The sequence below is a fragment of the Gigantopelta aegis genome, chromosome 11 (genome assembly GCF_016097555.1).
Source record: "Gigantopelta aegis isolate Gae_Host chromosome 11, Gae_host_genome, whole genome shotgun sequence".
Lineage (NCBI taxonomy): Eukaryota > Metazoa > Mollusca > Gastropoda > Neomphalida > Peltospiridae > Gigantopelta > Gigantopelta aegis.
The window spans coordinates 25,148,181-25,172,392 of NC_054709.1; the positions used below are offsets into that span (position 1 = coordinate 25,148,181).

The 24,212-nt window shown below is 39.7% G+C and overlaps 2 protein-coding genes across 3 annotated transcripts in view; one reads left to right on the plus strand and one right to left on the minus strand.

Moving 5' to 3' along the window:
* Nucleotides 1-469: 469 nt before the first annotated feature.
* On the minus strand, nucleotides 470-19,021 carry LOC121385169 (rho-related protein racA-like). Its single transcript, XM_041515716.1, has 10 exons — nucleotides 18,948-19,021; nucleotides 15,124-15,328; nucleotides 12,899-13,067; nucleotides 11,904-12,040; nucleotides 9,793-9,895; nucleotides 7,857-8,047; nucleotides 5,720-6,140; nucleotides 5,165-5,271; nucleotides 2,622-2,861; nucleotides 470-1,142 (listed from the first exon to the last, which is right to left on the minus strand). Exons 2-10 carry the CDS (start codon nucleotides 15,304-15,306, stop codon nucleotides 930-932), a joined length of 1,764 nt encoding a protein of 587 aa, XP_041371650.1. The 5' UTR covers nucleotides 15,307-15,328; nucleotides 18,948-19,021; the 3' UTR covers nucleotides 470-929.
* The window catches only part of LOC121385170 (metaxin-2-like), a 30,057-nt gene continuing 22,323 nt past the window's right edge, over nucleotides 16,479-24,212 (plus strand). The window contains exons 1-2 of one of the 2 annotated variants that reach the window (XM_041515717.1): nucleotides 16,479-16,594; nucleotides 22,014-22,061. In XM_041515717.1, coding sequence (XP_041371651.1) covers nucleotides 16,525-16,594; nucleotides 22,014-22,061 — 118 coding nt within the window. In that variant the 5' untranslated portion in view covers nucleotides 16,479-16,524. Of the gene's footprint in view, nucleotides 16,595-19,696; nucleotides 19,839-22,013; nucleotides 22,062-24,212 lie in introns of those variants that run through there. The other variant, XM_041515719.1, reaches the window with a different exon arrangement.

A 24,212-nucleotide genomic window follows, 5' to 3' on the forward strand; every position in this document is an offset into this window, starting at 1 on the left:
TTTGCTATTGCTTTCAAGATTGTCACATGTTACCGATGCTGTGATTGGTCAGCACCAATAGAGGGCGCTAGTAGTGGATATCAGTAATGTTGACTACATGTATCAAGCATTCAAGGCTGAATACGAGGAACGAATATTAGCCTTGATTTATAAATATGCTATTACACCAAAACAAAATACACGTATTTAAAAAATAACAACAGTTTATTTCTTATTTCTAAAATAACAATAGTCTTCAAAATGGTTTTAAAAATCAAACCCATCGACTGGAAATAGAAGAATAAGGAAATGTTTCATTTAACGACGCACTCCAACACATTTTATTTACAGTTATATGACGTCGAACATATGGTTACGGACCACATAGATATTGAGAGAAGAAACCCGCTGTCGCCACTTCATGGGCTACTCTTTTCAATCAGCAGCAAGGGATCTTTTATACCACAGGCTTTGTTACACCAGTTGTGGAGCACTGGCTGGAACGAAAAATAACACAAAGGGTCCACCGATGGGGTCGATCCTAGACCGACCGCGCATCAAGCGAACGCTTTACCACTGGCCTACGTCCCGCCCCTTAAAAGAAAAAATAACTGTACAATACAACATACATTTGTTGATCATGTGTAAAAGTAGTTTAATAAAAAGCTACATTTTTGCTCAATGACCAACAATATGAAATGTATCTAGTCAGGATATATTATCAGTATAACAACATTCTGAGAGTACTGGTAAAGCAATACATTTCCCCTGGCGGGCCAAACGCATTTTCGTATCTCCTAAATTCAAGGACCATAACTCTGTCATCAAATTTTTTTTTTCTTGGAAGGCAACCACCCCTTCTCCTCTGGGTACGGCCCTGCATATAAACCTCCTGATTCTGTCCCTGCATCCAGTCTATCTTCCAACTGCACCAGCAACAGTCAGACGTGTCACATTATAGCGCATGTCTCTCCATGCTTTTTCACACGCAATTCGTATTCCTTTATTTCCTCCATGTACCATACTGGCGGCCATCTTTCTTTTTCCACGTGGACTCGGTTAGCTCCCGTGAGCATTGCGAACTCTTTCCGTTTGGACAAAGCCATATAGTTGGTTGAAATAAACTGCAGACACCAGTCAGACAATTGTTTTGCATTATACATCTGTAAATAAATGAAAAACAAAACTCAACAACACACGAATATACAGCTTTAAAGTGAATATACTGCTCTAAGACCAAATAAATAAAAAAAAGTTGGTGATCGTTCCCGCCCGTACCTGAGAAATGCGCCCGCCCCTGAATTTATTTTATTTTTTATTTTATTTAAAACTGTTAAAAATGCGTCGAGATAGCAGCAATTCAACTTTCGTAAGCACCGTAGCGGGTTAAAGCATCACCAGGTCCATTTGGCGGCCAGTGAAGGAACTACAACATCCAGGCGCATGCGCTGTTGGCTGCTACTCCCGCAAACAAAATGGTCTCCAGGGTTTTATAAAGTTTTTCACATAAAAAAAAAAAAATACCCCCCTCCCTCTCTACCCTGATTTGTGTGATAAAAAGGACGATCACCAACTCTTTTTTTTTTTTTTTTTTTTGCTTAATCTGAAAAATGAAATCGATGGATGGAAAGATGGTGGATGGATAGCAACTCTCATTAGATAGGCAACACACAACATGATATGACATTCAGTTCTTATGAGCGTCAAATCCAGAGCCGGTTTATCCTAGAAGCACATATAGCACGTGCTACGGTCCCCGCGCTTCAGGGGGCTCCGCATTGATGTGTACATCTACCCCCCCCCCCCCCCCCCTCGCTAATTTTTCACCCTCTTCCCGAGGGGGTTGCAAAATATATATCCTGGGAAGGGGACCCCGCTGTTATTTGTGCTACAGGCCCCGCGGATCCGTAAACCGGCTCTGGTCAAATCGTCCAACAATATTGTACATGTACGTTACACCAATGCAGATTAGATTGTACGTTACACCATAGCCCGAGTACTTTGACTGTAAAAGAGCTGGACGGACATTTGGACATAAATACGCTCTTATCACAGCGTATTTATGTCCAAATGTCCGTCTAGCTCTTTTACAGTCAAACCGGCCTCGGTGGCGTCGTGGTTAGGCCATCGGTCTACAGGCTGGTAGGTAATGGGTTCGGGTCCCAGTCGAGGCATGGGATTTTTAATCCAGATACCGACTCCAAACCCTGAGTGAGTGCGCCGCAAGGCTCAATGGGTAGGTGTAAACCACTTGCACCGACCAGTGATCCATACTGGTTAAACAAAGGCCATGGTTTGTGCTATCCTGCCTGTGGGAAGTGCAAATAAAAGATCTCTTGCTGCTAATCGGAAAGAGTAGCCCATGTAGTGGCGACAGCGGGTTTCCTCTCAAAATCTGTGTGTTCCTTAACCATATGTCTGACGCCATATAACCGTAAATAAAATGTGTTGAGTGCGTCGTTAAATAAAACATTTCTTTCTTTTACAGTCGGAGTACTCGGGCTAGTTACACCAATGCAGAATATTTCTCACTGACAAAATATGAAAGTTATTTTTCCTTTTATGAGTGACATCTGGGGTAATAATCATCCATAGATTACAATATAGTGGTATGACCACTCATATCAGTTAAGGAAATTCACCTGCGCAGTAAAAAGTAGTCCGATCACATCTATTTCCGAGGTCTCTATATTCCGCTCGCACTGTTTCTCCACCTCCTTCGTAATGTACAGTTCGCAGAGGTTGCCCAGTCGCGTGACGTCATACTCGTCTGCTAGGATCAGAATGCCTACGGGATCCGTCTCACTGATGGGGGCGTGGTCGGTGTAGAGGTACTCCAGCAGAGCGAGGAAGCATTCGGATGTCGTGCCGCCAACATTCACCTGCGAATAAATTAATAAACAATATCAAAGTTTAAAGTTTGTTTTGTTTAACGACACAACTTAGAACTAAAGCACATTGATTTATTAATCATCGGTTTTTGGATGTCAACCATTTGGTAAACTTTACTTGTCTTAGAAAGAAACCCTCTGCATTTTTTTCATTAATAGCAAGGGATCTTTTATACGCACCATGCCACAGACAGGATAGCACACACCACAGCCTTTAAAGGACCAGTCGTTGTGCAATGCCTAGAACGAGAAATGGCCCAAGTGAACCCACCGACATGGGTCGATCCTAGACAGACCACGCATCGAGCGAACACTTTACCACTGGGTGTTCGAAACCCTAGTGGTATAGGAGCACATTAAACTACCACTGGGCTATGTCCCGCCATTAACACACAGAAAAACGTTAAGCACTCCATATGGTACCATGAAATTACTGACAAAATGAGCTAAGAAAACAAAAATAATGTGATCTGTAATAACAACCTTTTGACAATAAGAAAAACGGAACAATTGTATTAGATTTGAGATTTTAACCACGCTATTGTTGCATAATTGCCGGTGCTGTTTTACACCAAACACATATCATTTTCACGTATGAAGCTGCACAGTTCATACGACGACTTCGGATGGCTATTTCTGAGTAACAATATGTCACTTTTGAGTCCCTAGATGACCGTCGTAGTTCAGTAGCGAGTAAACCTGCCACGTGCCCGGATGACGGCCTGCACCATGCGTCTCATCCCTCCAGCGAAACGTCAGAACTGAAGGGAAAACTGCAGTCATTCTAAACACCATGCCAAACATATTTTCTGATGGTGATCATTCACAAGGGGGCGTTTGATGAAACTTCTTCATGAGAGTCCTGCTGTTTTTAAGCGGTTCTTCGAGGGTCTGTAAGACAGAAGTCGATAAGGCAGCCATTGTCGCTTCAGGATGGGACTTGTTGCAAAAGGCTGTCGTCGTACTAACCGAAGCAGTGCTCCGCCTTCACGCTGTTATGTGACGGGGGCGGTCGGTCTGGGATCGATCCCTGTCGGTGGGCCCATTGGGCTATTTCTCGCTCCAGCCAGTACACCACAACTGGTATATCAAAGGCCGTGTTATCCTGTTTGTGGGATGGTGCATATAAAAGATCCCTTGCTGCTAATCGAAAAAAAGGAGTAGCCAATGAAGTGGCGACAGTGGGTTTCCTCTCTTAATATCTGTGTGGTCCTTAACCATGTCCGACGCCATATAACCGTAAATAAAATGTGTTTGAGTGTGTTGTTAAATAAAACATTTCCTTTTCTTTCCTGTTACGTGACACGAGGTCGTCCAGACAGTGGTAGTCCTTCACATCATTGATTTGCCCGTGATTTCTTACCAGTCGACTAATGGCTGTGTAATGGTAGCCCTGTGGACGCCCGATACCTTTGTAGGACATCCCTGTCGAATGTATTCCGAGTATCTGCCATCTTTGCACTTCTGATATTCTCCTGCGCACCATGTTCACAGATAATAGGAATGGGAACTGTTTTAACGTGCCCATATCCCTGAGGTTCAGGCACGCCCACCCCGGACTTAGCCTCTGACTTCGCCAGTGACCAGAGAATGATTGAACAGTGCAAGGCAGCCACGTTAAATACCCACATTTGATGTGTGAACATACTGCTTTTTGGAAAAAAAAAGCATGGGATGCATGGTGTACTTGCCTACCACAGTAAGTTTGGTCGTCACCGTCACGCACGAACGGTCTCATTCTTTCTGTGGAACACTATTGCCATTACAGTTGTAATTACTGTAATGTGACATATTATAATCGATTATCTCAGCGGGTACTTAACGTTTTTTCGGGTGTGTGTATATATCAGTAAATAATTAGTAGGCTCTCTCTCTCTCTCTCTCTCTCTCTCTCTCTCTCTCTCTTTCTCTCTCTCGCCCCTCCCCCTCTCTCTCTCTCTTTCGTGTTTGTGTACGTGTATATGTGTACATGCATATGCTAATTATTATTATTATTAGTAGTAGTAGTAGTAGTAGTATTAGTGTTGGGAATCGGCTGGAATTTCACCATCGATTATCGGTTAAAATCGGTTGGTACCAACCGATCAAGTTTCTATTACACAATCGATTACACGCACGCACACACACTCGTCTATTTCCACTTTCCCTTTCGTTTTATCCCTCCCTTTCTATCCTCTCTGTCCCTCCGCCCCCTCTCTATTTCGCTCTTTATCTTTTATGCACCTTTTCACAGACCGAACATAGCCCTAGTGAAACAATCTTTAAAATACCCTAAAAGCTAATCTAAAACGTACTTGAGGTGTTTTGTCATTGCTCCCTTCAATAAAGCTTTTCCCGAACATGGCTTCCATCACTTGACATCTTGCAGAGAGGACGACTTTATGAGCATAGACACGCTGACCTTAGAAAAAGAATGGAACAAAGAATACAAGGCTTTTACTCAGCTAGATATAAATGTCAAGAATATATGGAGAGAGAGAAATATATATATATAATAACACTGACACTGAAAGTTTGCTTTTGTTTAACGATACCACTAGAGCACATTGATTTATTAATCATTGGCTATTGGATATCAAACATTTGGTAATTTTTACATGTAGTCTAAGACGGGCAACCCACTACATTTTCTCATTAGTAGCAAATTATGGGTCTTTCATATACACCATCTCACATACAGGATAGCACATACCACGGCCTTTGATATACCAGTCTTGATGCACTGGCTGGAGAAGCAGACCAATGGGCCCATCGATGGAGATCGATCCTAGACCGTCCGCGTATCAGGCGATCACTTTACCGATGATCTACGCCCCGCCCCAACTGACACTGAAATGGACTGCACCAACCTTCAACACAGAAGACGACGTCAGCGTACTCCGGCTGGTTAAAGAACAACTGCTTCATCCTGGCCGCCGTCTCGTCGTTGAGGAACGTTCCGATACTCGGGTTCAAAAACTCTTCCTCTCTCACTATGTTGTCGCAAATCGTCTCCAGCTGCGGCAGTTTGAAAACCCGCGCCGCGTATCTCAGCTCTTTTAGGGTAGCCGCCATCTTCACCTGGTCTACGTCATCTTCGGGTAACTTTGGAACTCCCGTGTACAGGAACTCCAGCACGTGTACAAATGTCACTGCCTTTATGTCGGCGCTCAGTTCCACGGTGGTGTGTCCGTCTTTTGCGGTATAGACAGCAGCAATGCCTTCCACCTGCCCGGAGTTGAGCTGTTCCGGGGTAAATTGGGTTTCTTTGATATCCTCAAGCTGATTGGACTAAAGGAAAAATAATAATAATGTAAACGCTGTTTTCGAAATAGAGAATACTACTACTACATGAGTGGCTGTTAGATACCATGTACAAGGCATATTGTTACAGACCACTGACCTATTTAATGGTCTAACAAGGTATTACCTGAACAAAAATAATTTGATTTGTCTCGAAATGTACTTTATTCAATCATCTTCATGACCACCATACTCCATTTATTAATGACATTTTATAAAAATAATTGAATTATGGCAATGGTCCATAATTCAAAAACTAAAATTGCCGAGAGGGTTGACATGGATTTCACTCCATCATAGTTCAGTTACGGTGATGCAATATCTAGATTTGTTTTCCAACAATTAATGTAATTTGTAATTATTATCCATTTTAGAGAAATAAGGTCCTTAAATCCGTAACAGTATTCCTTTAAAACATATGTAACGAGCAAAAGCGAGTTGGAGTCGAGTTCAAACAACGAGTTGTAAGATAAATGGTATCTACCGGCCACGGATATAGTATTCTATTTCTTTGATATCCCCCCAAAAACAATTTTGAAATAAATTTAAACAGAAAGTCCATTTAGGGGGGCCCCAATGACATGAGGTGGAAAAAAAGAAAGAAAGAAATGTTTTATTTAACGACGCACTCAACACATTTATTTACGGTTATATAGCGTCAGATATATGGTTAAGGACCACACAGATTTTGAGAGGAAACCCGCTGTCGCCACTACATGGGCTACTCTTTCCGATTAGCAGCAAGGGATCTTTTATTTGCGCTTGCCACAGGCAGGATAGCACAAACCATGGCCTTTGTTCAACCAGTTATGGATCACTGGTCGGTGCAAGTGGTTTACACCTAATCATTGAGCCTTGTGGAGCACTCACTCAGGGTTTGGAGTCGGTATCTGGATTAAAAATCCCATGCCTCGACTGGGATCCGAACCCAGTACCTACCAGCATGTAGACCGATGGCCTAACCACGACGCCACCGAGGCCTGTCTGACATGAGGTGGAATGCCAAGGGAACTTTGGGGGAGGTTTCGAGGGGGATCGTAAAGAAAAAAAGAAAATTAATATATAATAAAATTATAACTATCGCAAAATCCGCCTCTGGTATAAATGGAATAAACTCGACGTCGTATGTACTGCTGATGACGTAAGTTAGTTTCACCACAGAAACTATTCTTACACACAATAATTAACCGCCTACAGTGAAGCACCGTTTATGAAGTTAAAACGTATCTAGGGGAAGAATTTATGTTGTTTTTATTCTTTGCCTAGGGAAAGATCATTTTTCTTTCCTTACTTCTCTCTGCCCATATGGATAATAATATATATTATGTATTACAAATTGCGGATTACGTTTTACGTATACGTTGTTGATTTGGGTTTTTGTTGTTATTTTGGTGCTTGTTTGTTGGTTTTCCTCATTTTATGTTTTTGATGGGGATTTGTTTGTTGGTGGGTTTTTTTTATTTTATTTTTTTATTGTTGTTTTTTGGGTTCTTAATATTTGTAGGGTGGGGTAGGGTGTGGGGAGTAGGTTTGGTTTGCGTTGTAGGGTGGGGTAGGGTGTGGGGAGTAGGTTTGGTTTGCGACGTGGTACTGTATCTTGGAAAACTAATTGCAATCTAGTTTTCTTACATTGATATGTATATTGTGTAGCTTCAGGATAATAGATTCTGTGACTGATCAGTCGATACTCAAATTAAAACGAACCTTTGTATGACGGGACAGTCCGAGCACGTTGGTGAAGAACTTAGACGCTGAACAAACGATGATCTTGTGAGCGTCCAATCGGCGATCTCCATCCACAACAAATGTGACGTCAGCGTTTTTAGGGCTTTCCAACGCCTTCAGCCATTGGTCGGCAAACACGGAGGTTTCAATTTCAATCCATGGCGCTTTTCCTGTAAATATATGTTTAGCGTAGGACATCAATGCAACTGGCCTCAGACCACAATTAATTTCGCTATATGTTTCTATATAGCCTTAGTGGCTATAACATTTTTATTAATATCAGCAGGCCAGTGAAGTGTTGTATGTACCTTTGCCTGCATGGGGGACACATACCCTGAAAAGGACAACCCCTGTTGTCCAGCTCTTTCTCCCAGCATATTGGTTTAAACAGACACACCCTCTAAAACAGCCCTGAGTACACCCATTTCACACAAAAAGCACTACTTTTGCATGGGCCGGAATTACCACAAACAAGTCTTCAATGTCAGCAAGTTACACATGTTTACAAACTACATGCTATCCCCTGTCACTTCAGTCAAACAGTTGCCACTTCATAGCTGTCTGCCATGAAATAATCACAGTCAAACAGCAGACTACTTGCGCGGTCAAATTTCCGGATTTTGGACAACCAAATGGGAAGATAACTGTAATCTGAGGCCAACTGCTGAAATCCGACTCATTTGGTCCGTCAGAGGATAATTTAGTGGGACTCGAAAGACATCCTTTTCTGGGCCCGTTCTTATAAAACTTTTAGAGTAGACTTAATCTTTAATGACGTACAATTTGTATGGCGTTGCCATGACACTAAAGTCTCAGATTCTATTACTGGAGTCTTGAGTCCAGACTCAAAAGGTTTATTAAGCACGAGGTCTGGTGGCAAAATTAACTTTACCAACATATTCGGTGTTGTCCACAAACATAGCCCTATTTAGAAGATAAACACGTTCGTTCTACCACACTTTCAAAATAATCCTGGATCCGTCCCTAAAGCCTTATTTTGAAATGATATAGACTTTTTACTCATTTGTGGTTAAAACAGAGGATTTGACAACTGAATGATGGGTGCCACCGGTAAAAGAGGAAATGTTTGTTATCTTGTTAACACTGAAGATGACTGACATTGTCAAAACGCCTCTTCGACTATGTATTGTGTAACGATAATGCGTTAGTCATTGTAATTGTTTTGTCATTCTGATTTTGCAAAGCAATACTTGTTGTACTGCTGGGGAAGGGTTTGAAGACAAATTCCTAACAGAAGAATAGCGTGCTTGAAACTTAATTGGATACACAGGCGTACGAGCTCCCATTTTTAGTGGGGAGGCGAGAGGCTGGTTTTTGCCCGAATTAAAAGAAAATGCTATATAACGTTGCAAACGAATCACCATGCATATTTACATGGATTGCAGCTAATTTTGAGGCTAGAATGATAAAAATACATGGTAAAAAGGCCTCAGTTTAGCACATTTTGCCCGAAAATTTCTATTGCTTTTGCTCGTATTTGAGGATTTGTTGCAGCACTGTCTGGGGCAGTTGGCCATCGCCCTCCGACCCCATGTCGAACGCTTATGATTGGATACATTAACAAACATGAAAATAAGTTCCAATGAAATGAAATGGCGTGAGCGTGTATTTGTGTGCACACACGCGAGCGCGTGTAAAATCCGGATACAGAATTATTGGTCATGTGCAAAAATCAGTGGAGGGGCGGGATTTAGGTCAGTCGGTTGAACGCTCGCTTCAGGTGCGTGCGTCGCAGGATCGAACCACCTCAGTGGATCCGTTCAACTGATTGGGGTTTTTTTCTCGTTTCTCGTGGTATTAAGAAAATATAGTGAGTTTCCTCTATTGACTAGGAGTCAATAGCCGATGATTAATATATCAATATATCGTTAAACAAAATAAACTTTTACTTTACCAGCTGGAGGCATCTCCGGTGGGGGTGGAACACGATCTTTCTGTTTGCTTGATCCGAACAGTGACTTTGATCTTTTAGGCTTCATATTAACCGCCTCATAAATCTAAACGAAAGAAAAAACAAAACGGATGACAACGAAACCATTATTTCATTATTTTATTCACGATCGCGTTCGACCGTTTTGTTGTGTTTGTTCCTTTGTTGTTTTCTTGTTGTTTTGTTTTTGGGGGCTTTTTGCTGTTGTTTTTGTTTGTTTGCTTTTTGCATTGTTTTGTTTTGCTTTTGTTTTGTTTTTGTTTATTTATTTATTCTTTTTTTTTAATTTAATTTTTTTTTTTTTTTTGATGGGCGGGGAAGAATGTTATGAGTCATTGGGTATACAGGTAGACAATTTGTTTGTTGTTGTTGTTGTTTTTAATCTACATGTAGGGTACAAACCTCTGCACCACAATTCTTAGAGGTCTGATTAAAAAAATATATATATAATTTTAAAAAAATCAAATTTTTGGAATGAAGTTGGCGGAACAGGCTATCGCCTGCGGTATATTAACGTCTCCCTTACATTAAATTTTTTTTAATCAACAATAATGGTAAAAATAGAATATTTAATAAAATTTAAGTCAGAGAAGCAGGGAAGGGAGGAAATGTGTTATTTAACGACGCACTCAACACATTTATGGTTATATGGCGTCGGACGTATGGTTAAGGACCACACATATATTGAGAGAGGAAACCCGCTGTCGCCACTTCATGGGCTACTTTTTTCGATTAGCAGCAAGGGATCTTTTATATGCACCATCCCATAGACAGGAGAGCACACACCACGGCCTTTGATGTACCAGTCGTGATGCACTGTCTGGAGCGAAGAGAAGCAAGGATGGAATAATGAAAAGAGAAATGGTAAGTGCAAGCTGGTGTACTAAATGCATGATAATATCAATAATTCTGAAGGATAAAAAGGTTTGTTTGTTTAACGACACCACTAGAGCACATTGATTTATTAAACATCGGCTATTGGATATCAAACATATGGTCATTTTTGACACAGTCATAGAGAGGAAACCGGCTACATTTTTCCATTAGTAGCAAGTGATCTTTTATATGCACCATCCCACAGACAGGGTAGTACATAACACGACCTTTGATATGCCAGTCGTGGTACACTGGCTGGAACAAGAAATAGCTCAATGGGCCCACCGACGGGGATCGATCCAAGACCAACCGCGCGCTTTACCACTGGGCTACGTCCCGTCCCGTTATTTGGATAAGGTTATAACAAAGATAAGCTAAAGTCTGTGACGTTTAAACAGACAAATGCCGCTTGAAAATGACTAGAGCTGGTATCAACGAACGTGCGTTTTTAGAATTATTAAAAAAAAGTGTTTTGGGGGATTGCAAGACATTATGGTACGCAGGGGCGTAGGCTGGAGGGTTCGGACGAACCCCCCCCCCCCCCCCCCCCCCGCAACACACACACACTGAAGCAAATGGTCCTCTTTCTGAGCTAAAGCATACACGTTTATACCAATGGAGTTTGTGGTGGTGCAAAAACAAAATCGAAAAAGGGTCCACTTGGTTTATATTCGACCCCCTCCCCCAGGTCCAGATCACGCAACGCCCCTGATACGGGTTCCCATTTTTGTAGAAGGTGGGGGGGGGGGGGGGGGGCGTGCTGGTTTTTGCTCGAATTAAACGAAAATGTCTGAATCTGGATTACAACATTTATTCATATTAGCATTACTGCCAAACAGCTATATAGGGTTGCAAAAGAATCGCAACGCATTTTACATGGATTACAACTAACTTTGAGGGTAGAATGATTGTAAAAAGGTCTCAGATTGTCACATTTTGCTCGAATATCTGTATCATTTTTGCACGAATTTGACGTTTTGCTCTAGCACATTGGGGGTTGTTGACCCCCCCCCCCCTTCCCACCCTGCCTGAATGTCTCGTACGCTTATGTCAAAACGCTGAATGACAAGAACTACTTCGAAAATTTATATTCTAAATAATTAAATGTAAGTACTTCTAATTAAAATGGTCAAGAACGGCTTTAATGGTGAAAAATGCATTGCAGTGTTTAAAACTAGGGTCTGTCACGTTAATCGTACCGCGTTGTTCATGCACGTCTTCAAACCCTTCTGGGTGAGGGCGCTTGTTTCGAAGTATTTCATCGAGTACGTCTTCGCCATCTTTCTGGCTTCCTCGAACTTCACATATCTCGAATTCTCTGTATGTGGCAGCAAGTCTGAAAACAAATTAAAATAACATGTTTAGTTTGCATGTGCGTGTGCATGTTTAGGCCCTTATTTGTCAATTTGTGTGTGTGTGTGTATGTCACTGTGCGTGTATAATTATGTGTGGTGTGCGTTAGAGCTGGGCGGTATACCGTATATACCGTTCGGTATCGGTATTATGTCAATACCGATTTACCGTACCGAGCAAATATCAAAATACCGAAATTTCGGTATTGAAAAATGGGGTGGTATAAATCAGACGAGAGCCTTGTGTATGGAATTTAATTGTATTTAGATGAAATTAGCGGGTGAGCCATAACACAGGCATGCATTTAAAGCCGAGTATACCAAAAATAGCGCTCGATATCGGTATCATGTCAATACCGAATACCGTACCGATACCGAGGTAAATCACCCCTAAAATACCGATATCGATACCGAACCTCAAATTTCAATACCGCCCAGCTCTAGTGTGCGTGTATGTATCGTGCATCTGTGTGTGTTTTGGTATACATGTGTATGTGTAATGTATGATAATTATGTCTGTGTATATCTCTCTCTCTCTCTCTCTCTCTCTCTCTCTCTCTCTCTCTCTCTCTCTCTCTCTCTCTCACTGTGTGTGTGCGCTCCCGTGCGCATGTGTGTATATGTGAGAGAAAGAGATAGTGTGTGTGTGAGAGAGAGAGAGAGAGAGAGAGAGAGAGAGAGAGAGAGAGAGAGAGAGAGAGAGAGAGAGAGAGAGAGAGAGAGAGAGAGAGAGAGAGAGAGTGAGTGCGTGTGTATTCTTCGATGACGATGATAATAGTGGTTGTAGCAATAAAAATGGCAATGACAACGATGGAATGAGGATGGTGACAATTATTTTTAACCTGATTTGCATCCAACGAGGACTTTGGGAACCCCGGGTGCATGGTGAGTTATTTCCGGTATCCATTTGCTGCAGACATTTTCAAACGATGTGCGAGAATTGACAGCGAAACACACAAGGAACACGTCTGTCTGTGGGTACGATAGAGGGCGCAGTCGGTCGTAGTCTTCCTGCAGATAATATATATATATATATATATATATATATTAGTGGTGTAACAATACATCGAACTGTCCATATATTGCGATGTGCAATAGCAATGCATCGATAGTTAATTCAACTATCGATAACTATCGCAATTGTTACCTCAACTATCGATAGTTTCGGAAGTATGCATACTGAACTATGGTCTACGACCAAAGCATGATTTCATTACGTAGTGACATTATTACATATGACTAAGTACAAACACAGACAAAATACAAACGTATGCACATAAGCACGCAGACTCACACACACAAACACACACACACACACACACACACACACACACACACACACACACACATATGCATACATACATATATACATGTACATTCATACATACATACATACATACATACATACATACATATATATACACACACACACACATACATACATACATACATACATACATACATACATATTGTAAGACTGAGGTTAATAGTTTTGCGAAATATCTATTCATATTACCGTTATCAAGCGATTTAACAATTCACAATGCTATTGCAATACTTTTACAATATTACTATCACTATTGCAATACTATCACAATAGTATTTTAACTATCGCAATACTATTGCAATAGTAAAACTGACCGCAATAGTCAACCCTAATATATATACATATACACATACATATACATATATATATAGAGAGAGAGAGAGAGAGAGAGAGAGAGAGAGAGAGAGAGAGAGAGAGAGAGAGAGAGAGAGAGAGAGAGAGAGAGAGAGAGAGAGAGAGAGAGGAACAGATCTAGGGGGGCAGGGGCCCGCCTCCCACCCCTAAATTTTGCGATAGTGATAATATATTAATTTTCGTTTTTTTATGATCACCCTCTATACTCCCCAAAGTTCCCTTGGCATTCCACCTCAAGGGCCCCCTAAATGGATTTTCAGGATCCGCCAACTGATATATATATATATATATTCAGCGGTCACCTGCCTTACGCGGCCACTCCCCCCCCTTCCAAACGATTTATAACGTAAATGCACCTGTAATAAGCGGTCACCTGTCTAACGCGGCAAGCGGCCACCCAAATCGGATCCCAAATAGTTAATATACCTGTATTAAGCGGCCACAGTAAATGTTTACTATTACGCTTGACATTTGTAGGTTCACTTATTATGACAATACACCGCATGAAGAGAGAGAGAGAGAGAGAGAGAGAGAGAGAGAGAGAGAGAGAGAGATGGAGAGAAAGAGAGAGAGAGAGAGAGAGAGAGAGAGAGAGAGAGAGAGAGAGAGAGAGAGAGTTTGTTTATGCTTTATTTCCGTGCTTATATCCAATTAAGGTTCAAGCACGCTGTCTTGGAGACACACCACACATATCTGGGCTGTCTGTCCAGGACAGAGGGTTGACGATTCGTTGTGACGTCGGTGTAGTGGCCTTACGCCAACCCATTGAGTTGTTAAATTCGCTAAGGATGCGAACCCAGTACCTACCAGCCTTAAACCCAATGGCTTCACCAAAAAGTGTATTGTTTAACGACACCACTAGAGCACATTGATTATTTCATCATTTGGCTACTGGATATCAAACATTAGGTAATTCTGACATATAGTCTTAGAGAGGTAACCAGGTACATTTGTTTTCATTAGTAGTAAGGGATCTTTTATATGCACCATCCAATAGACAGGATAAACACACACACACACCACGGTCGTTGATATACCAGTCGTGGTGCACTGGTTGGAACGAGAAGTAGCCAAATGGGCCCAGTGGCGATGATCGATCCTAAACTGACCACGCATCAGGCAAGCACGTTACCACTGGGCTACGTCTCGCCCCCTTCCTGCTTTTAATACATTATAGATGGACTAATAATTTAAAATAACTTAATGAAAACTGAATTAATAATGCGACTCTCCCCCCCCCCCCCCCCCCCCCATATTAGCAAAACAGCTTATAGTAGCGAGCATTTCAGGATATATTTCAAGTTACGTTTTAATTTGTGCAACATAGCCTTTTGTAAATTACTAGTTGTTGTCAATTTCATTTTCCTTTAAAAATATGTAGCTTACCTGTCCGGCAGTGTCAAAGAATCCAACACTGTATACGTTTCCGTCCATCATGATAGTCGAAGAGTAGTTGTCAAACACTGTTGGTACGTAATCCCCTGGGAAACTCCCAGACGTGTAGGAAATGAGCAGACAACTCTTGCCCACTCCGCCGTCTCCGACAATAACCATTTTCATTGACTGCATGTTCTTGTTTAGGGAACTGTTTCTAAAAATAATATGAAACAGTTACAATCAATCAACTGTCCACGGGCATATATATATATATATATATATATATACATATACATATACATACATACACACACACGTACACACACACACACACACACACACACACACATACATCAATAAATGTATAAATATATAGAAACCATCGATGCTGCTCCCCCTACGCCAGTGCTGCCACAAAATTTAGGGTTGGGTGAGGTTGGCAGGCACCTGAGGCCCCCTTAAATCTGCCATTGACAGCAGTCAGTGTTCGAGATTAAAATTTTCGGACAGTACAGTTGGATACTAACATTTCAAAATCTGGTATCCCATATGAGAATTTAGTATTATATGGTATCCCGGTGGGATACTGGGTTCTTAAAGTCTGGTATCCAAAATTAAATTCTGGTATCCCCGGGATATCGGGATACCGTTAATCTCGAACACTAGCAGTCTGCCTATAGTCCGTCCCATCATTTTATTAAAATGTTTTTTGTCCATAATTTCAGTTTGGTTTGACGTAAGGAAAAAAGTAAAGGTGTTTTGAAAATAACAAAAATGTACTATTTTTGTGTGCGTGCATTTTACAAATCAGTCGACTCATAAATAAATAAATTGTAGTAAATTTCATAGTATGAAAAAAAGGCGTTCCCTGTGGGACGGACTTTAAGCCTATAATTCCAGATATTTTAATAACGAATAAATCCTGCCCATATTGATCACGTCTATATACATTTATAAATAAAAAATAAAACGTAATAATTTAATTACATTCACTATTAAATGTGAGGGCCTAAAAGGAAATTTTGGCTCATATTTAGTTAAATTAAAGCATATATGTTTTTCATTTTGACTGCGATTAGGGTTCTATGTTCTTGGCGCGTCTGTTTTCCCCGTCATTTTCACGTATTCAAGGGATGTAACTCCCGGTGATCTTCCCGTATACGGTGATAGTTTAAGACAAGACAAACGGCTTACATATTTATCACGGTTCTTTAGCTTCTAAATATCGGTTAACATGGCAAAACAAAATATAACAGAGAGCAACAATTGTTACTCAAGTTAACAATGGTAAAATCTCATGTGATATATTTTTGACATGTTGGATTCAAAACCGTAGTATTTTAATAAGTCGATTTAGGTGTCGCGCACTATAGCAATAGTTTGCTCTGAGCAGGGACATTGCAACAAAGTATGCGTTTGTTTAATTTTAGCTTTTGTGATGTTGAGAACACAATAGAAGAGTGCGAACGTTGGAAATCTTGTAAGTTACGACTTAATATTACCATTGGTAAGGGAAGTTCTATGGGTGTTCAGATACTTTTTAGTGAAATGGTACAATGCCGTTGATTCAAGTCCTTGGACACGGCTAATACTAATAGTCTCTAACTGTCCAAAACTGTGTTATGCTCCAAACTGCGTTCGGGTTGTTTTCTCGTGCATTGTTCGCGCATGTAATATTCGAATTGTTGTCGTCTGCTTGTTGTTCATTTGTGAAGTTTTTCTTCACATTTTCATTAACAATAAAGTTCAGACAAGAAAGTATCTCAATACAAAATTTTCATTAAAATGTTACTATAGTATGTCCCATCATTCTATAAACATGGTTTTTGTTAGCCCGAGTACTCTGACTGTAAGAGAGCTTGACGGACATTTGGACATAAATACGCTCTCATTACAGCGTATTTATGTCCAAATGTCCGTCTAGCTCTCTTACAGTCAGAGTACTCGGGCTAGGTTTTTGTAACTAATTTCAGTTTGGTTTGATGTTAATAGAAAAGTAAAAGTGTTTTGAAAATAAAAACAAAACAAAACAAACAATTTTTGTGTGAAATTTACAAATCAACCTGCTCAAAAATAAATAACTTGTAGTAAATTTTACAGTATGAAAAAAGGCGTTCCCTATGTCATTTTTGTTTATTCCCTAAACTTACCGATATCTGATACATTTGACTCGTAGGAATTGAATTAAAATGAAGGAAGATTAATTAACATTTGGCCAGAAAAACAAGGACAAATCATTTAATTTTTTATGATTTTCATGTCCCCTGTTGTTAGAATTTGTTTTTAATTATTAGGCCCTATATTCGATTTGCAAAAAGTATGCTTCATTTTTGTGTCCCTACTGTGGTAAATAGATTATTAGTAAACATAGTCCATTGACAACAATTGTAAATAGTTTTTTTGTGTATTTAAATCGTTTTAATTAAGAATAAGTTCATTAGAAAATCGATATTTTACAAGCTATTCACTGCACTGGCGTAGGAAGCGGGGGGGGGGGGGGGGGGGGGCAAGGGGGGCATATGTCCCCCGCTTTTCAGATATTTTACTTTATATTTGCTTTATAATAGTGTAAAAGTGTGTAAATATAAAACTGCCCCCCCCCCGTTTGGCACCTTCTTACGCCACTGCACTGGTATGAACATATTGTCTGTCAGTATTGACATCAAGTGTTGTTAGCGATCAAGGCCCAGGGGGAAATCCAGGATAAACTGACCTCTCTTCACATGAACTGAATTTTTCCTTTAAAAAATATTAATCAGTGTTCAAAGTATTTCAGAAACATATATTTATTTTTCTAAATGCATATGTCTGAACGCAGTTAGAGACTAAAATTCAAGTTGTACCAATCTCATTGGTATTATCTTTATGTATAGATCTAATACATTGTTGTTTAATTATTTTGCTTGATTTGCTGCAAAAATAAAAATCTTTCCATTTAAAAAAAAAAACCAAAACAAAAAACAAAAACAAATATTAAGTGGACCATTCAATTTAAAAAAAAAAAAATTGTGTGGATTATTGTTTTTTGTTTGTTTTTATATCTACGAAGCCCCTAAGCAGTGGCTTACCTAGTGTATGGCAGATATGGCACGTGCTCTGGACACCACTTGAAAAGGGGGGGGGGGGGGGGGGGGACGTCACTGAGCAGTTTCTATTAAAGTCAGTTAGGCCATCGACGGATAGTAAAGTTATCTAAAAGATGGGTATCAGATGTTCGGACAGGAGCGCAATTTCAGTGCTTGCTATAGGCGCTTTTTTCCGTAGATATGCCACTGCCTATACCAAACAATCTGGCATCAACAGAGATAAAAACCCATACATCAATAACAACAACAAAAACAACAGTTGATAATAATAACAATATGAATGGACAGGCCAGACAAAGACACATTTTATCCATTCTATTTATAGGAATAAAATGACTGTATAATAATAAAGTATATTATAAAAATTAAATGGTAAAACAAGTTGGAAATAATTAAATTAAATTACTGCCCCACTAATAACCGGGAAAAAAACCCAAAAAACTTTACGTTTAGAAATCCAGACGTCAATATATATGTTAATACATGGTTAAGAATTTCAGTGTCACCATTATTGTATGGCATAATAAATATAAATTGTAAATTGCTATTTAGAGTACGTAATTTCCTTGATATCGCCCACCAGTTGCTAGGAATTCGCATGTGAGCAAATGGAACGTGAAATAATTCTGCTATAGAGAGAAACACAAAACAAGAGGCATTATATTACAAATTTATAACATAAACTATTTAGCAACTTTAAAATAAGAATGCGTTGTACATAAAGCATTTAAAGAATAAAATACTTACGATTAGTGTTTTGCCAACGTCTGTTGATTACAATTTAACTGTACACTACTCAAATACTTCGATCTCTATATTTATAACAGCTTTGATCTATCTATAAAAAGCAACCAATGAATTAACAGAACACTCATATCTATTTTTAACCTCATTTTAGACATCGTTGAAAGTATTCTGTCAGTTGATTCGGAGAACTTCGCTAATTTCCGAAAGGGAAAAAGAAAACATTACGAAAATTTGCGATTGAATCGTACTTGGCCGAAGTGTTCCGAACTATCTTTCGAACCCACCTGGTTTTTTAGACAAATGTTTCATCTACCGTTCATTTCGTCCACGAATGTCTTCATCCCTAAAGTTCATAATATGTAGTATATTACTGATATAAACAATTATTTGAATAACATTAAAAGTACGAAATTCCAATTGATTAATGGTATGCTATTATTTAAAATATTCTAAGTACATATTATCGCTACTAAAGTATCTTAAATTGATAAATTGATGACGGCAGTCCGTGATAATATGATTTTTCTATAAATAATTCGTTCACCGTACATTTGTAATCTACTATAAATCTAAAACATATTGAGTCAATAGTCCAATAATACTTGTTGGGTGTAGAAAATGGTAGACACTCACAACATTTAATTGTCTACGAGGTCATCAGTGGACGAATTTTTAGTGGACGAATTGTCTGGTCTTGTATTGTCGGGTTACCGTTCAGTGATATTACAGTGGATTGGAGAGGCGTATCAGCTCCGAAATTCAGTTTAGTATGTACGGAAACGGTAACAGAGAATACATGTTTTCATCTTGATAATAACCTTGCATCATAACTTAGGTTACGACAAGGCATGAGTACCATTGTCGTGGAGTCACTCCAAGCAGAATTGGGAGGTATGACCTATTTTAAAAATAACCGGAATCTAATAATCTTTGACAGTGCGGTGCCGTTATTTGACCTGTCAGTGTCACTATCGACAGTATCAATGCAGCGAATGCTATGAATTTATGAAACTAATGCTGTCATCCAATCTACCAAAATACAACTGCCAAAACAAACCTTATTCTGTCTTTTCCAGGGGGCGGGACGTAGCCCAGTGGTAAAGCGTTTGCTTGATGTGCGGTCGATCTAGGATTGATCCCCGTCGGTGGACTCATTGATCTATTTCTTGTTCCAGCCAGTGCTCCACAACTGGTGTACCAAAGGTAGCCGTGGTATGTACTACCCTGTCTGTGGGATAGTATATAAAAGATCCCTTACTGCTAATAAAAAAGAGTAGCCTATGAAGTGGCAACAATGGGTTTTCTCTCAATATCTGTGTGGTCCATAACCATACGTCTGATGCCACATAACCCTAAATAAAATGTGTTGAGTGCATCGTTAAATAAAACATTTCCTTCCTTCCTGTGTTTTCCAGGAAAAGTGAGTGGTCACTCTTGCTACACTCCGCATTCGCCTGGAAAGTTTTTATGAGAGCAGCAAATTGATTTTTAGTGACATTTATTTGAAACTTTCTAGGGCAGGATTGAGCTCAGTCGGTTGAGTGCTCGCCTGAGGTGCTTGCATCGCAGGGTCGAACCACCTCGGTGGATCCATTCAACTGATTTTTTTTTTTTCTCGTAACTAACCAGTGCACCACAGTTACTTTCTAGGGCAGGATTGAGCTGAGTCGGTTGAGTGCTCGCCTGAGGTGCTTACATCGCAGGATCGAACCACCACGGTGGATCCATTCAACTGATTTTTTTATTTATTCTCATTCCAACTAGTGCACCACAACTGGTCAAAGGCAGTGGTATGTGCTTTCCTGTCTGTGGGAAAGTGCATATATAAAAGATCCCTTGCAGCTAATGGAAAAATGTAGCGGGTTTGCTCTGATGACTACGTGTCAGAAGTGTCAAATGTTTGACATCCAATAGCCGATAAGTAATTAACCAATGTGATGTAGTGGTTTGAACTTTGAAATTTCATGCAATTTCTCGCCAGCACCATTTGAGGACGATGGGCTTCTGTTGACCTTGATATTGCTCATGGTGAAAACTGCTTGCTTTAGTCCAAATTATCCCATCGGTAAAGCTCCTCAGCAATGGCAAAATATATACACCTGGTGTACATTGTCTGCCAATATTTCACATTTGCAATTTATATGTCTACATACAGCAAAATATTTATTTGTTTATTTGTCACTTTTAAAAAACTGCCATAGGCAGGCTCATAATAGCCATCGGTGGGACATTTCACCCATGGCAATTCTTTTAAAAATTGCTGTAGGAGACAAATTCTTAAGTTCGAGCCCTGTTAAAATATACATCAGGGGTATAGAAATGAAAAATATTTCAGAACGGACCAGAACTAACTTCAATTTACTAGCCCGCCAGAATTTCTCCTAGTCGGCCAGTCTATAGAACAATATATTACCGGTAATGTTTAATAATAAATATTTTAATATATACACTGTCTTCACATCAAATGATATATATATATATTTTGAAATATTTGAATAAAGACAGTTTTTCACAGTTCTTTTATATAGATTTACAAAATTCAAAATTTATAAAATATAAAAAAATACAGTCAGTCAGAAAAAGACAGATCGCCAGTCGAACTGATAGTTGCATTTTTCAACTTGTCTGTGAGAATTTTTATTTGCATTTGGCGAGTGGTCATGTACATTCTGCACCCCTATACATTGTACATAAATATACATACTTTACTGGCCTCAGTGGTACTGGTTTTGCATACCAGTTCTGGCTCCCACCAAGACCTAGTTTAACGACTTGGTGAGTAGGTGTAAGGCCACTACACCGACTTCTCTCTCACCAACAACTAACTCACTGTCCTGGACACACAGCCCAGATAGCTGAGGTGCATGCTAAGGAAAGCATGCTTGAATCTTAACTTGGTATGTATATATATACACATGTATGTACATTTTTAAAGTGTGTGCGTGCATGGAAATAGTTTTTTTTGGGTGGGTGTGTGCTTTATATACTGTGTGTGTTTGTGACTTTGTCTGTGTATATGTTTTCTGTATGTGTGTTGTTCATTATTCTTTTGTTTAATTTTTTCAGCATCAGAACCATGGCCAGACGATGTGTGTCTGTATCAGCCGTACCAAGGTAACTGATATCTAAACACAAAAAAAACATACATTGATTTACAAGCACTGACTCTAGTAACATACAAACATATCAGCAGGGTTTTTGCCAGAGGGTAAAATGGGTATGGTCAGTGTTCGAGATTAACGGTATCCCGATATCCCGGGGATACCAGAATTTAATTTTGGATACCAGACTTCAAGAACCCAGTATCCCACCGGGATACCATATAATACTAAATTCTCAGGTTGGATACCAGATTTTGAAATGTTAGTATCCAACTGGGATACTACCCAAAATGTTTAATCTCGAACACTGATGGTGCCATACCCAGATTTTTTGGCAGACTCTTTTTTTTCTTTTTTTTTAAGTTAACTTTTTGACAAAGTTAAAAAAAAGAAAGAAATGTTTTATTTAATGACACACTCAACACATTTTATTTATGGTTATATGGCATCAGACATATGGTTAAGGACCACACAGATACTGAGAGAGGAAACCCGCTGGGCTACTCTTTTTGATCAGAAGCAAAGGGATCTTTTATATGCACCATCCCACAGACAGGGTAGTACATACCACAGCCTTTGATATACTAGATGTGGTGCACTGGCTGGAATGAAAAATAGTCCAATGGGCCCACCAACGGGGATCGATCCCAGACCGACCGCGCATCAAGCGAGCACTTTACCACTGGGCTATGTCCCGCCCCCTGAAAAATTTTTTTAAACTTTTTATCATTACTGTATGCTTTTCTTAGCCCTAACCCTAAACTTAACCCATTTTCTTTCTGGTGGAGGTCCTTCATACCCATTGTTGACTCTGATAGAATTCAATTCCATAGTGCCATACCCAAGAATTTCTTTCTGGCAGAAACACTGATCAGACAAGTTTAATATTTTTTCACTGTTTCAATTTTTATATAATTTTATGAAGTACTCCTAAATAACACATTGCTTAAACACATCTTGCTTTGAGGGTCACATTTGCCAAATGGATCTGATGTTTGTTTTCGTCATCCTGGTGTTGAAACGTAATTGAAGTGAGTTAAAAGTAGGTAAAATGCATTTTAACCAAGTTCAGATCACCCAATTGTTTTAAATATTGTTCACTAGAAATTCACCGGCATCAGTAGTGTTGTAGTTACTAGTAAGTCATCAGACGTAAGGCTGGTAGGTACAATGTTCGCAGCCAGGTACTCACTCCCGCCCAGAGTGAGTTTTAACGACTACACTCTCTTCTCTCTCGCTAACCACTAAAAACTAACAGCGTGCTTGAACCTTAATTGGATATTTATAAGCAGAAAAATAAATTGAAAAGAAAGAGAGAAAAAAGAAACTAGGAATTCATGATTTATGTAAGTATTATTGCATATAATATGTTATTAATAGCAGGGTTTTAAACTTGCCAGGTTTTCATTGCATTATAAAAATATCGCTCAATTGTTTTCCATCGGTAACCAGTGTAATAGGGCCTTCTGGCTATGTTTCCTAAGGCAATGTTAGACAGGCAGCGAGAGGTCAGCTGACAGCGATTGACCAATGACGGCGCCTCGTATGACTGTAGGAAGCTAGCGGAAATTTTAAGGAAAGGTTTCCGCTGTGTATTAGGGACCAGTCAAGCTAGAGGTCAGCTGATACTGGCTGACCAATAGTCCCCCCAAAAAATAAAAATAAAAAATAAATTGATATTATCGACAAAGAATCTAAACCCACTCCTACCGAAATGGATAATCACCAGTCTGCACGACCACATAGCCCTCTATTTAAAAAAGCTTCAAAAAAGGTGCAGGAAGAAATATTAAATGGTAACTACATAGAGGTTGATAAAAAACCTATTATAGTGAGTCCTCTAGGAGTTATACCAAAGTCAGATGGTGGGGTGCGGTTAATTCATGACTGTAGTAGACCTAAGGGTAAAGCAGTAAATGATTATGTTGGTTATTTTGAAAAGCAACGTTTCCAATCCGTGGATAGCGCCACAAATCTAATCAAGCAAGGGTGCTTTATGGCCAAGGTCGATTTGAAATCGGCCTACCGGTCGGTCACAATAAGTAAACATAGCCAAAGGGTGACAGGGTTAAAATGGCTGGTTGATGGGGAAATGCATTATTATTATGATACTAAACTCCCCTTCGGTTCCAAAATGGCACCCGGTATATTCCACAGACTATCT

Bases quoted from the DNA above. Each gene is read 5' to 3' on its own strand.
- LOC121385169 (XM_041515716.1), bottom strand. From the start codon at position 15,306: ATGCAGTCAATGAAAATGGTTATTGTCGGAGACGGCGGAGTGGGCAAG. The intron at 8,048-9,792 runs GTAAAGTAAAAG...ATATATTTACAG, and splicing joins ACCGGAGATGCCTCCAGCTG to GAAAAGCGCCATGGATTGAA. The intron at 1,143-2,621 runs GTGAATTTCCTT...ATTTATTTACAG, and splicing joins GACTACTTTTTACTGCGCAG to ATGTATAATGCAAAACAATT.